Source organism: Cyrtonyx montezumae, unplaced genomic scaffold (assembly GCF_038088225.1).
Source record: "Cyrtonyx montezumae isolate F1298 unplaced genomic scaffold, pur_monq_1.0 scaffold_2, whole genome shotgun sequence".
In the NCBI taxonomy this organism is placed as follows: Eukaryota; Metazoa; Chordata; class Aves; order Galliformes; family Odontophoridae; genus Cyrtonyx; species Cyrtonyx montezumae.
In genome coordinates, this window is record NW_027071936.1 from 52,825,232 (window position 1) to 52,839,139 (window position 13,908).

The 13,908-nt window shown below is 36.7% G+C and overlaps 1 protein-coding gene across 5 annotated transcripts in view; it reads left to right on the forward strand.

Moving 5' to 3' along the window:
• Positions 1 to 13,908, forward strand: part of KCNIP4 (potassium voltage-gated channel interacting protein 4) — a 346,284-nt gene that overhangs the window by 321,703 nt on the left and 10,673 nt on the right. For all 5 annotated transcript variants that reach the window (XM_065735726.1, XM_065735728.1, XM_065735725.1 and 2 more), the window contains 2 exons: positions 5,099 to 5,168; positions 10,661 to 10,731. In XM_065735726.1, coding sequence (XP_065591798.1) covers positions 5,099 to 5,168; positions 10,661 to 10,731 — 141 coding nt within the window. The remainder of the gene's footprint in view (positions 1 to 5,098; positions 5,169 to 10,660; positions 10,732 to 13,908) is intronic.

Sequence of the window (13,908 nt, forward strand, 5' to 3'; positions counted from 1 at the left end):
AAATAAAATAAAATAAATAAAATAAAAATAAACCCTATATTCTAAGGACAGAACGTTTCGTACTATTACATATACTTTCAGGACAGAACGTTAATCATACTATTACTCACTTCAAAATAAGCAGGCACTGAAATGTATTCCTGATAAATACATCATGGTTGAGTTAGATTTATTTTTCAGTATAGAGAAATGCGTTACAAAGTTAACTGTTTTGTTTTGTTTAAAATATAATAAATTACAAACTTATTTATTCACAGCATCCAGTTGCATGGTCAAAACTTGAGCTTAGCCTGATTGGCATTGGTAAACATATTTTTTATGCTAAAAATATTCCCACGTAAAATCAGTAGTGATAAATGGAATATAAATTAGTGTACTATATATTAAATTATACACACTTATTAAATACAGTGCCCACCTTAGTGGGTCTGCTCAATTTAACAGAAATCAGCATACAGCCAGGAGCGAAATGCATATAAAATATAAACAGAAGTGAGCTGGGACAGCTCCAGAGGAGCTGGTGCACCTGGGGAAAGATGAACTAACACCTTTGGTCACCCTGTGTTGGAGGTAAATGGTGATATTACAGTAATCAGCAGGCATTCCAAGGAGCTATTTGAAGCAAGCTGTTGTGGAGTTCCAGCTGTAGGAAGGAAAATTAAACACTTGGGAACCTTGACATGGAAATTACCATTATGATGCCATTGTTGCTTTTTGTCACTTGTAGTTTTTATTTTTATTCTGCATCTATAACTTCATGCACTGTAACTCTACCTCCCCTGCTCAGCCAATTACTCCATCTAAACATGGGATACATTCAATTTTAATGATCTATCAGCTTAATCATTACTGCAATTAGAATCACAGTAGTTTTTTCAACAAACTCAAAAACATTTTTTAAACGTGTCACTGTTTGTTTGAGATACCTTTTTCTATTATTTTCATCCTCCCATACCCATCTTAGTGCTTTTGTCACCATTCACCCTCCTGGCTGCTGGGATTTCTGCTTTTTTTTCCATACGGGCCCATGGCTACAGAACCATTACGTGAGCAGCAACACTGGGGAGTGAGAAGACTCTTGTCTGAAGTGAGTTGGCAAAACGTGTAAAAGCTGTTGAGTTTCAGAGATTCAGATTTAGGTTTTGAATGTGGCAGCTGCTAAGATTTATAAGGGTCTCCTATCTGTGCTACAGCTACCTATTTGGCTCAGCTGCTGAAGCACAACAGCTGACATATGCATCCATTTTAGCAGAAGCCTTCAGTTTGCCTGTACTGTTAATGGCAATATGTCAGCCTGCATGTCAGGATGTGATGGAGCCCTTCCATAGGGAGATTATCTGTTTTTCTCCCTCCAAGACATGATGAGACCATGTTAGACATCCCTCACCAAAGTCCCTATCTTGTCCTTGGAGGCACAGCTTGTACCTTTGTTCCTTGTATGTTCTACTTTTGGCTCACGTTGTATTTCACAGAAGGAACAAAACAAGAGCAATTTATGAACTAAGTGTCAGTGTGCTTGTTCCCAATAATTTATACTTGACAAAAAAAAAAAAAAGCCCAGACAACGAATTTGTACAGATGCAGCTTTGGAAGCAAGGAGTGCACAGAAAAGCCCTGCCCCATACATACAACGGAACAACTTCCAAAGCTGTTCAACAGGACAAAATCTCCCTGAAATTAGGGGTTATCTCAAATATATTGCAGTTCAGTGTACCAAGAAGTATGGAATAGTTTTTCCTGCTGTCCAATGTGAGCTCACAAATCTCAGGCTGTGACCATCGAGTTTTTTTAAATTGCCTGCCTCAACCAAGGGCTTGGCTATTACTGCTCTTCAAGTAGGCTGCTGCTGGCTCATCCCTTAGCATGGACCTAGGTGAAACAAGTCCCAAGCACTCCACTTCTCCTTGTTGACCATGTGCTCTCCATCCTTGCTGGTGAGCCCCCCTCAAATTTTCCACATCCCTAGGTGAGTACACTCTACTCTGTACTCTGGTAAGCAGGGAGAGACAATAGCTGGCCATGGCTCAGGGGGTGGTTTATTTGCAGTAAGAATCCTTTGTTGACTCACACTCAACATCTGCTGTCATCCCACATCCTTTTTGGCAGTGCTGCTATTCCGCCAGTCTATTCACAGCTTGTTCTGGTGCAAGGGACAATTTCTTTCCAGATGCAGAGCATTGCAATTCTGGTTGAACTTCATGAGGTGAATGTTGGATTTCATTATCAATTTGGCCTAGATTATGCTATTAAATAAAGGCAATTTTTTATATTCTTATGCTGATTTTGTCAAAGCCCTGTTATATTCAAATGAAAAATTAAGAACTGCACCAGGGTATGAAAAGCCACAGTAGGCTTGAGTTTTGAGGGTTTTGTTAGAATTAACTTTAAAGAATATTTCAGCATTATGTGTATGATTTTCATTACATTACATGTTTATGGTACTTCTAAGTTTTTGGTGAAAAGAGAAGTCTATGCAAAAAGAGAAAATGTAGTTAGCCTGAGATAATTAAGTTGATAGACACGAACGATATATATCTGAAATTAAGCAGAACAAACACTGACAGCAGACAAAGCATTGAATGGGAAAGTTGACGTGCAAAAGTCTATAAATAATAGATACTTCAAATTGCCAAAGCTCCTAATACAACTTAATCCAGCATTAAAAAAATGTTAATTATACAGACAAATTTCTGAGCTTAGTGAGTTTTTTTCTGCTTTTTTCCCTTTTCTGCCCTTTGCTGTTTCTTCTTTTTTATCTCTTCTCTAAAAAGGATGTTGATTAAGTGGTAGAGATAAATCTGCCAAGAGCAATATTCTTAGAAATACTTTTTTAAAAAAAGGCAGCTTAGACAGCATGAAGCTTGTAAATAATTTACATGTTTTGGAGTAGTTCATAAGACCATGTGCTGGAGGTGTAATTTCCCAGCAGTAAAACAGCAAGCAGGAGAGACCATCAAAAGGCAGAATCATATTTATTATTCTCTATCTCTTTTTTCTGTCAGTTTATCTTATTTTGTCTGTAAAGGAGAGAGGACTGGACTCAGGAAGAGCAGTTCAAGATGAATTTATGCTCCTTTCCTTTTCTTCCAGAAGGAACACATAATGCAATTTAATGCAGTTTTAAAGGACTGTCAAACACATTTTCTGTAATGAAATAGATTTATGTATATATCTAGAGGAAAATAAAAGAATATAGGAAATGGCTTAGATGTCTGATATTTTTCTTTCAAACTATTTATATTTCTTTATTTTATAAGAGTGAAATGAAAAGTTAGAAACATTTTTTTTTTCAAATTACAGTTGGTACAATGGAAGAAGTCAGCAATAACTTGGTATAAAGCCATGGGGAATACTTAACAATTACAATATTAAATGCCTTTTATAGAAATGAAGAAATCTCTTGATAAATGCAATAATGCCAGATTTCTGTGTCAGGAAAGGAATGCTATTGGAGGTAAATGATGTTCCCTATATATATGTTTAGATTCGTATTGCTTAAGGAAAAGCTGTTTGCAGCCTTGTAGTGTCTCCAAGCTAAAAAAAAAGAAGTTTGAAACTGTTTTTTCTAAGGGTAATTGGCCAGCATCTCAGGTTTTAAATGAATTACATTCCGTGGATAGAAGATGTAAGCTCTTACTTGCAATGATGTAACAAAGAGAAGAGATAAATATAAAGGACTAACCTAGGTAAATTCAAGAAGTTGTTCATTACTTGTACTTTCGTTCTGCCTCCATCAGTGACAGCCTCTATGGCCATACACAAATAGTTCTGTACTTGCCTCCATGTCTGCCCTTTGTCTACCCGTTCTGATCAAACAGAATTTTTTCTTACTATGTGTTCTCATGCTCCTACTCATTAGGATCTTAAGATCTGATTTTGGCTGAGGGCAAGTGACTTAAATCAAAATTTTGGCTGTGGGTGACATCAGTCAAAATAATCCAACATCTGCAGAGCTGACATGCGTTTTTCAGGCGGCACATCATCTCTCAGTTAGTGAGATGAGACTATTTCTTTCTTCTCAGAAGCTGTCAAAGCTATGAATATCTTGTTATTTCTTATTTGGTCTAATAGAAATATCATTTGTCACAGGGAAAGCTGTTATTACACTGGCAACCAATGTTACACTGTACTTTATCTTTTCATGAAGCTATTTCCTTTCCCCAATGCTCCAGAATAGGAACATATATGAGTGTGAACAGCATAGCAATGGATAAAAATATATATGTGTACCATAACTGTTTGACTTTTCTTCCCTTCCTTTGTTTCTAGCCATACATTTGTCTTACAGAGCTTGCCAGGCTTTTTTTCACCCACTGAATTCAAGAAGCAATTAAGGCAAAACGGAATTATGTGCATTGTCTGAAGTCATCTGCTAAGTCTAGGAAGTCTGAGACTTGATTTCACAGTCTTGCCTTTAATTTTTACTGCATGACTTATTAGTTGACATTGTATTCCTTGTTTTTCTTACATCTTTACATAAGTCATTTTTATAAAGTCACTGCTCTAATCGTCTTTTCTTCCCCTTTATTTCCCTTTGTTTCCTCTGACAACACCCTGCTGTGACACATTCCACTCATTCTTCCTTACATATTTTAGTTTATTAACAAGATGTGAAGAGGCAGAAGGATCTGCAAGGCTTGAGAAAGACCTTCTGAGGTGGAATTTTTTGAATACATTAACTATAACTCTTCAGGTACACTATAGCTGCATATTCTGATTGTGATACTGAACTGCAAATGCAGTTTAACTTCCTGCCTGGTTTCTGTGCCACACTGGTACAGCTTTCCCATGACCAACAGTGACACCAGCACCTGACACCACAGCACAGTGGCTGCTGCTCGTGCTACCACTCAGTTCTCTCTGCTGAAGTTGAGAAAAAATGGCACAGAAAAGAAAAAAAAAATGTCCAATGGGAACTCTTTAGGAAGGCATTTCAAAGTGTTTCACATTTAATGTGTTAATATTTGGGTTAGAGCTCAATCAGGCTTTTGCATGATGTGTGTGATCTCAGGAACATGTGTTCTATGTGGCCTTTTAACACAGGGCTAGCCTGAAAAAGATTCCACATTATTTATTTATTGTCTCTAACTTTCTCCAGGAATGTCCCAGTGGTGTTGTCAATGAAGAGACCTTCAAAGAGATTTACTCTCAGTTCTTTCCACAGGGAGGTGAGTACTTGGCAGCCATCATTGGTACGACAATACACAATGGTATGTTTGTTCACCTCTAAGTCTGACAAAAGATCCTATTCAAATTAAGAGACTGTTGTCTAAACTCACGGAGTACTTGCTGGACACCTTTAAAAGTGCAAGTTTCTGAATGAAATTCAACATCTATATGAAGTCAGCCTGTTATGAAGTTGCCACCTTTATTTGGGTATCTTTGAAGTATGTTATTTCCTTTCAAAATTCCTATGCAGTCTTTTTCATTCTTTTATTCTACAAAACCTTTCACAGTAGGATTTAAATCTGTATATTTGTGGGTCAAATTAAAATTTAGTATCAATGGGAGGACTTCCCTGACTTTTGTAGAGTTTCTCTACATAAACAAGGGCGTTTTCTGCTACACTTTATTTCAACACAATGGTTTCCAGGGCCTTCATTGATTTCTTTATCTTCATTATCTTTTAGTACAATAAAGGCAACACAAAAAATGTAACTTTTTCTTTTGCCTCAAAACTCAGATTAACCTTTATTTTGAATAGTTTTCCCCTCTTTTCTTCTGCTTACCTTTACTATTCAGTCCTCCCTCTTCTTATTTTCCTACAGCTCTTCAGTCCTGCCTCTTCATCGTTTCCCACAATTCTTGAGATTTAGTTGCTACCATGGGACTGTTCATAGCTCTTCATAGATCTTTCTTTTCATGCACGTAACAATAAATAAATAAATACACTCCTCGACTTAATTGGTAGGAACAAAAGCTTTCCCAATCAGTTTCATTTTAAATGAAAACCTACAAGGTAAAGAGCAGTATTCAGTGTGGATTACCATCACTGGAATACTCAGCAAGTAGGCACAATCAATAGTAAAGAGCAAGAGGCTAGAAGAGTTGACCTGCTTACTCATTATTTCTGCATCTAAGCTTTTAAGCCAGGCTAACAATTACAGTTTCAGATATTATATTTTCTAGCCACTCTGGCTGGTGAAAATAACTTCTCTGTATGTGGTTTACTATGCCTTAACTACACTTAAGATTATAAGAATAAAAAAATCTTATTATTACACTCAAAGTAGTTCATGGGCAAAGAGAAAGCACCACTTCTAAAAAAGTAGAGCTAAGATTTATTGTTAGAATAAGTGTAGTCTCAAAACTATTGCCTTTGTTACTCCAGATCTAATTGTTACAAAGCAAGAACAGTAATGCAATTAAAATTGTTATATAGACACTTCTTAGTTTCTACTCCATTTCCTTGTCTTATGCTCACCTGTCCACTGCTCCACTGGGCCTATACAGGAGTGGCATCATTTGACGATGGAAGGGAGGTGTCAGCATGCAGAATTCACCCAGAAGACATATGATGCTTTAGTTGGAGCTTTTTCAGTCTTTGTTCTAGGGTTACTTGGGATCATTTGTGTACCTTTCTCAGCTGGTTTGCAGCTCTATATTACATCCAAATTTATTATATGGTGTTTTTTACTATTTCTTTGTTCTCTTTGCTACCCCTAATACCACTCTCATCCAGCTCCACATCTGTTTTTCTTCATCTGGCTACAGGTGAGTCCATTATGGCTATGGGTTCTCCAGTACCAGCCTGTGCCCTGGCCCCTCCTATCCCACCCACACTGGCATTCCAGCCTTGGATAATTGTGTGTTTGTAGAATTGCACCACAAAAGTGATATCAATCAGGCTCAGAAATCTAGCTGACCATAAAAACAACTGTCACAGCTGCACTGGGTAAAGCAAAGAGACAAAACTGCAGGCAGATCAAGAGGATCCAGTGCATCACAAGTCTGCCTGCCCTTGGTCCTCCAGTGAGCTCTGCAAATCCCGTGGCTTGTTGGTAGCAGTGGCAACAGTATGCAGGGCTGACAATGCTACTATACCTTCTGGAACAAAAATATGCTTTTTTCTTTCTATTTATTTAACTATGGGAAAACACAGTAAAAAGAGTCCCTAAGAAAACCAGGATCCCATAGACTACTATAAATTGTTAGCTTCCTTTCAGTTTTGAGTTCATGCAGTGAACTTCAGCCTGAAATTCAAAACTCTATTTCCTTCAGAGACGCTAATACACATTTCCTGTCACCTGCACAGCATCTTTGGCTTTACTGAAGTCAGAACTATTTTTCAAGAAGCCCCGGGAGTTACACTTTTAGTATGGTAGGAAAGCATCAAACCCAGATAATTCATCTGCAGTAGGTGTTGCTGTGCACGCTAACAGCATTTTAGCTTTTTCAGTAAAGCTGTTCCAGAGATTCTCTATGAATAGCACCAAGAAGTGACCACCAGAAGCTAATTCCACCCATAGCCTGTGCTCCACATCCTCCACATGAAGTTCTATTGCTAAAGAGTGCATAAAGACAGCATAAATAAATGTGAAAACATTTTGCAATTTTCCTAAAAAATTCAGGGGAAATAATCAGAGGAAACAGCAGAAGAGTTTATTGTGCTCACAAGAGTAACAGCTCACAGTAGTAATCCCATACGTTTTGTGGGCACACCAAGACTTGTAGTATTTTCTGTAGCTTTTGAGTTGTTTTGTAGGTGCCTGTAGTGGTGTTTGTCATTTTTTGAGAGGTGTGAGAACCAAAGTCTTTTCCTGGTTTCTCACATTAGACAAGATCTTCTCCAAGAACCATTTATAGCATGTTAACTACAGGGTGATTACCGTATTGAAGCATCACCATAGTTTCCATACTGAAGAGTCTAGTTAAGCAGCCAGTCTGGATATTTCATCTGTGAGTGTACTGTCAACATGATGTGTGCAGCCAAGGCCTCTGAATTTCAGCTGAAATTGAAGTACTGCTTTTGTATGTGAATATTAAAAAGAAAAATCTTTGAAATCACAACAGCAAAGGCCATGTATTAATACATCCCCAAGTTAAAACATCATACATGCAGATGTATGCCACAAATGGTCACAGAATAAAAAAAACAGACACAACAGAATATATAATTAAAACTGATATGAACAAAAGGAATGATGTTGGGTAACATTTTAAGCTTTAGAGTGATCAAGCAATCATCAAATCATGATCTGCAATCATCCAGCAACTTCAAGTGATGTCAAGGACTATCCAGGACTAGGGACACTACAAGAATATCAAAGGAAATGACAATGAATTGCAGTAAAATCAATGTATTTCAAATGGCAGGAGTAGATTTCTGAAAAGTTTTCCATGCCAAAAAGGTAGAAAAGTAGAAAATTAACTTTCTAGAAAACGGGAAGGCCAATGCTATACTGGTGATGACTAGGCCCCAGTACCTTCCCTGCATGCACACAACAGGTTGTCTGAGAAAAGAAAGGGTTTTGTCCTTCATCCATGCAGGTCATAGATAGGAACCCACACAAAGAGCAATTATTATACTCCTCAGTTAAGAAGAGAACGGATTATGTTCATGGCTTTCTAAGACTTACTTTTGAATACGTAATGACTACCATTATTTTTTTTGGTCTGATACTGAAAATGTTTTAACAATGTATTTCACAGGAATTCTGTTTAATATCTGTTCATGATTCAACCTGTCAAAATATCAATTTAACCTACTAGTTATGTCAGATCCCTGAAAAGAAAACACATCTTACTTAAAAAAGTAAAGCTTTAGTCTGAAGTGATTAATGTTCAAGATGTGTATGGGGATTACATTAAGTAGCTATAATTAAAACATCAGAGTACCTCATCCTGCAGTATTTTTGAAGACAAAATTTCAGACTAAAATTAAGTGCACAAACAAAATGTAAATATACAGCAAATGATTAGGGATATTTCATACCTTTTCAGGAAATGAGTACCAAGAGAATGAGAAGGGATTTAAAATTCAAATTACAGTAATTATGCCTCTATAATGTGTTTTTGTGTTTTGTTTTTTTTTCTTTCTGAAGATGACTTGCATTCTGTATTGTTCTACAACAGATGTCACAGTAGTTTATAGAAAATATGAGAATTAAAATTCTAAATATAGTCTTTAATCAAGAAGTTCACATTTTCCAGTTAAAGTGGAAATCTACCTACTAAGTCCTGTTTAAACAATTACATTGATGGATGGCATCATGGATGGGTGAATGAATATTTCCACATAATTTTTCATTTTGGGGGAGGAAATTCTCTGAAATGTGTTGGTCTGAAAGCTGCAAGGTTTATTCTTGTTACAATTATCTCATATATCATACTCTCATTATATCATATGAAATTAATATATTGAAATAAGACCAGAGACATCACTTACCAATGCTTGGTCTGAAACGGTGAGGCATAGTTTTCTGTTCAAAATACATTACTTCTGTGTGGTGATTAAGGTGTGGACTCTGATAACATCCCAAAACCCTTTATTTAGTTACAGCACGGCTTATACAGCCCAGCAAGTGCAGATTGGAATTCTTTACTCCCAAACCTTACCCTTTTGCAGTTTCCCCACACGTGAATAACAACTTGCACAATCAGCAGCACACAAGGTCAACATGTATTTCTTGTTGCTAAGGTGCTGCTTCCATGTTCTTTGATCTCTCTACTTTTTCACAGCTACCACAGCTTTCTGCTTACCAAGGCCAATAGATCACTGCCTCTGCCTACTGATATACTGTCTATGGACCCCACAGTGCTGGACCAGTTTGTGTCTCTTGGAAGGAATTTGGTGGAAATGGAAAGATGCATCCTTACAAAACCATATGTTGGATGCTGTATAGTGTTTCCAAAATGAGTTGATAAGCAGTCAAATGGCTTGAAAAGTAAACTGTTAGTGAAGGCATCACTCATTTAGTCATCTTTCAGATTACTGACCATTTCATTTAGTCACAGCCACACATGTTCATGGGTTTTAAGCACCTAGCTTTTTGTAAAATGGAAATTGAGCAGCAACCAGGTGTCTCACCTATGGCTGTTGACAACTACTCAACAGCCAGATGGGTGGCAGACACCGCTGAAGTGACTTTGAAGTCTCAGCTGCTGCACATCCCTGTGCCAGCTTGTTGTGCAGAGCCCCAGAGCAGCAGCAGCTTCTGACCTGCTCATCTTCAACTGAGGCAATGTGCCTGTTGCCAGAACAAAAGCCATATGCCAAGTGCACAGATGGCAGTGCCTGCTTCCCTCACTTAAAGTGACAAATGAACACATTTTTCTTCTTTAGCACATGCGAAAGATCCCCCATCATGATCATTTAACTGATAAAATAGCATCCCCATTGATGCAAAGTTTTTCATAGTACAGTAACATGACTTCTTGTTCATATCTCAGTGGTTAATCTTTTGCATGCAGCAATGGTAATGAAAATAAATAAAGATATTCTAGCCTATGTTTTCAGAATTTCCTTTCAAGTGTAGTTGCACATATACGTACACTTCTAATTTACTGCCTCTCTCTTGCCACCCCAAAAAAGTTTAAAGTGATACGAAATTTTAATTTTAGTGTCAAAATAAATCTTCCTATAATTATTTTCATTGAATGAAATTAAATGAAAAAAAATGTGCTTACTATGTCATATTTTTACTGTTTTAAATTGTAGATTCCACAACTTATGCACATTTTCTGTTTAATGCATTTGACACTGATCACAATGGATCTGTAAGTTTTGAGGTGAGTGATACCGTTATATTTTTCTCTACATTTTCTTTAATGTTTTAATAGTCTTTGCAGTAAAACTAAATTTGATTGGTTTTATTATATGGATCACATAAAAAAAAAATTACCTTATGCGGCTCAAGTTTTTCCGACAAGTTAAAGAAATCATTATTTTACAATTGTATATTCTAGAATTGTAACTCAAACAACACTATGTAACATTTTTTGTAAATTTGCCTATGAAAAGGAAAGTCAAATTGTTCATTAGTTGCATAACAGAATTCATATCTTTCTCCCTGCCTTTAAGGTGAGAAAGACTGTAATCCAGCTAAAGTTGAGAAGATGATTCAGACAAAATAGACTACTATTTTCAGGAGGAGGTTCTACAAACATATAAAGTGTTTAAAATCATGAATGTTTAAAACTAATTCTTCCTCTATTTATCTGCCCAATCTGTTTTTAAAAACCCTGCCTTTCCCTGCTGAGGCTGATGTCACCACCTGCAAAGGCTGACATCATTGACACAAAACCATGACAAAAAAGGCAACTCTCTGAAGCAGTTAAATAAAAGCAGGTTGTACTGAATAGGAGTCCTTACTTAAAGCTATATAATTATAACTTACATTATATATATATATAATATGTTTTGCTTGTTTTTCAATAAGCAGATGGTATCCTTACAACCTGAGATTGTTTTGGAATTAAATATAACGGCTGTATATTTAAGTGCCCTATACGCACGCTTTTAATATTTGAATGAATTGTGTTGTAAGGTCTGAAGGAAAATATTTTTAAAAGTTTTTACTGTTTTATTGTTGATATAATATGGAAGAATCCTTGCCAAGCAGGTGCACTGTGATCGCAAATCTAAACCTCAGCTGGGAACGTAACCAGAGCATTTTGTGGGGGATTATTTGCATTTCTTTAAACACAAACCCCATCTGCCTTCTTCCAGGCAGCTGAAATCAATGGGTTCCATGTAAAACCGGAAGCAGAAACAGCTTTTTTCACATCTTATGTATGCAGGCTAATTCTACGAGGAATCCTGGTAACATCGGTAGCAGCACCAGCAGTGCTGGAAAGTATTTTTAGCAGCAATATTTAAGAAACATTTCTGCTGTTTTCATAAGGGAAAATGACAACAAAAGAAGCTTTTGTAACCTTCCTGGGCAATTTGTTCACATTTGTATTTCAAAGAGAAAGCCTTAAGAAATGAGGTAGATGTAAAGCCTTTTTTTTTTAATGGATTTGAATATCTCAAAGTGCAGGTCCATGTAAAAAAGAGGCTTTGGAATAAAAGAAAATAGGAAAATAAAAGAAGCAGCATTTTTTATCATTGCCAGAACAGACATTTTCCAGTGTACTGTGGTTCAGTATCATCACAAATAATGTGATCCAGACTTTGATCTCATTTGCACTAATTGTAAGCCCAGCATATTTCTAGTGCTGTTAAAAGATCCTGCTTTAGTGTCTTCATACCATGTAGTAGCTTCATACTTAAAATAGTACAATAACCACTCTAAAAGCATCCCTCTCATGTTAAAAATGTTTAGATTTTTTCTAACCATGTGAAAGAAGCTGTGAATTGTAGGGTTTGTAAAATGGGATAAATCACATTTGTTTTGTTTCTTTTCATCTTAGATGCAACCATATTTTTCTATACCAATCCACACTCTAGTAAATTCCTGTTAGCAAAAACAAAACAGAACAAACAAACAAATAAAAAGAACCCCAGACAGACACAAATCCCACTAGAGGAATCACAGAATTGTTGGGGTTGGAAGGGACCTCTAGAGATCATCTTGTACAACCCCCCTGCCAGAGCAGCTCCCTAGCCCAGGTTGCACAGGTAGGCATCCAGGCGGGTCTGGAAGGAGACTCCACCACCTCTCTGTGCAGCTGTGCCACTGCTCCATCACTGCACTGTGAAGAAGTTCCCACACACATTTGTGTGGAACTTCCTATGCCTCAGTTTGTGGCCATTTCCCCTCATCCTATCACCACACACTGTAGAGAAGAGCCCAGCCTCATCTTTTTGCCTCCCACTACTTAGATATTTATAGACATAGAAACAGTGGTGTGATTTAAAAATTTGGATAATAAATAATGAATTGCTCCAGATTTCTTTTTACATCACAGTGTGGGACTAAATGCAATTTAGTATAATGATCTGTGAAGAAAAAATTCTCTTTGATTCTATTCTGTGTGAATGGGACAGGAAAATTTGAAATGGCATTGGAAGAACTACAAATATAACATGCAGGATATTTTTTTGACTGTTACACTTCCCTTTTTTAAATGACACTGCAGTAGCTAAAATTGCAGGAAAGAATAATTTATTCTAGCTTTTTGATATTTGTTCATCACATTATTAATCACCAACAAAGTATTGGACTTTGGCACAATTTATACTGCTTAAACACACACCTTCATTAAACAAGGCTCCTTAGTAAGATTGCTGTGTATGTAAAATTTTGCACATCTCTAAATCTGTACAGTTCTGAAGAGGCAGACTCTTCAGTTGCTGCATTTTACATAGTATAAAAACAAACTCCTGTAATCAGCTGCTTGAAATTATCCTTCCTTATACCGTAACTCTATCAATTTACACATTAACATAGTTTTTTCATTACTTATGCCAAGCAGTTTTTCTTTAATGTGAGCAGTAATCAAGCAAACATTCAAATGAGTGCCCTGAGTTTATTGTAGATGTAGATTAAAGCTCTAAAAGTGATCTTGATAAAAGGAAAAGCCACTCAGTAATCCCACTAATTCTCAGTGCCTGGAAGTACAAAAGCTGAGCCAAATGCTATGAAGATATTCAAAGTTTTTGCTAATCAGTATGTGTTGCTCCTAAAATGATTAATTATCCCTTAGTAAAGTTGGTGGCAAGTTCCCGATTACCTCAGAATTTTGCGTCAATTAATTAATTAGATTGCTAACTCATTTCTGTTGGAGAGTCCAGAATTAACCTACCTTATGTCTTCTTTTGTGTCTTAAGATCAGACACAATTTTGGTACTTAATTATGACAACGGTGAAGAACTGGGATCTTCTCAAAGACAGCAACTTGGGATGTACTGAGCTTAATGAATGTCTTCAAGTGTGACACTCTGCTAAAAACACAGAAGCCTTGCTGATGCCATACATGCCAGTTTTTCTCATGGCAGTGAGGATCTCATAAGAGTTCTGA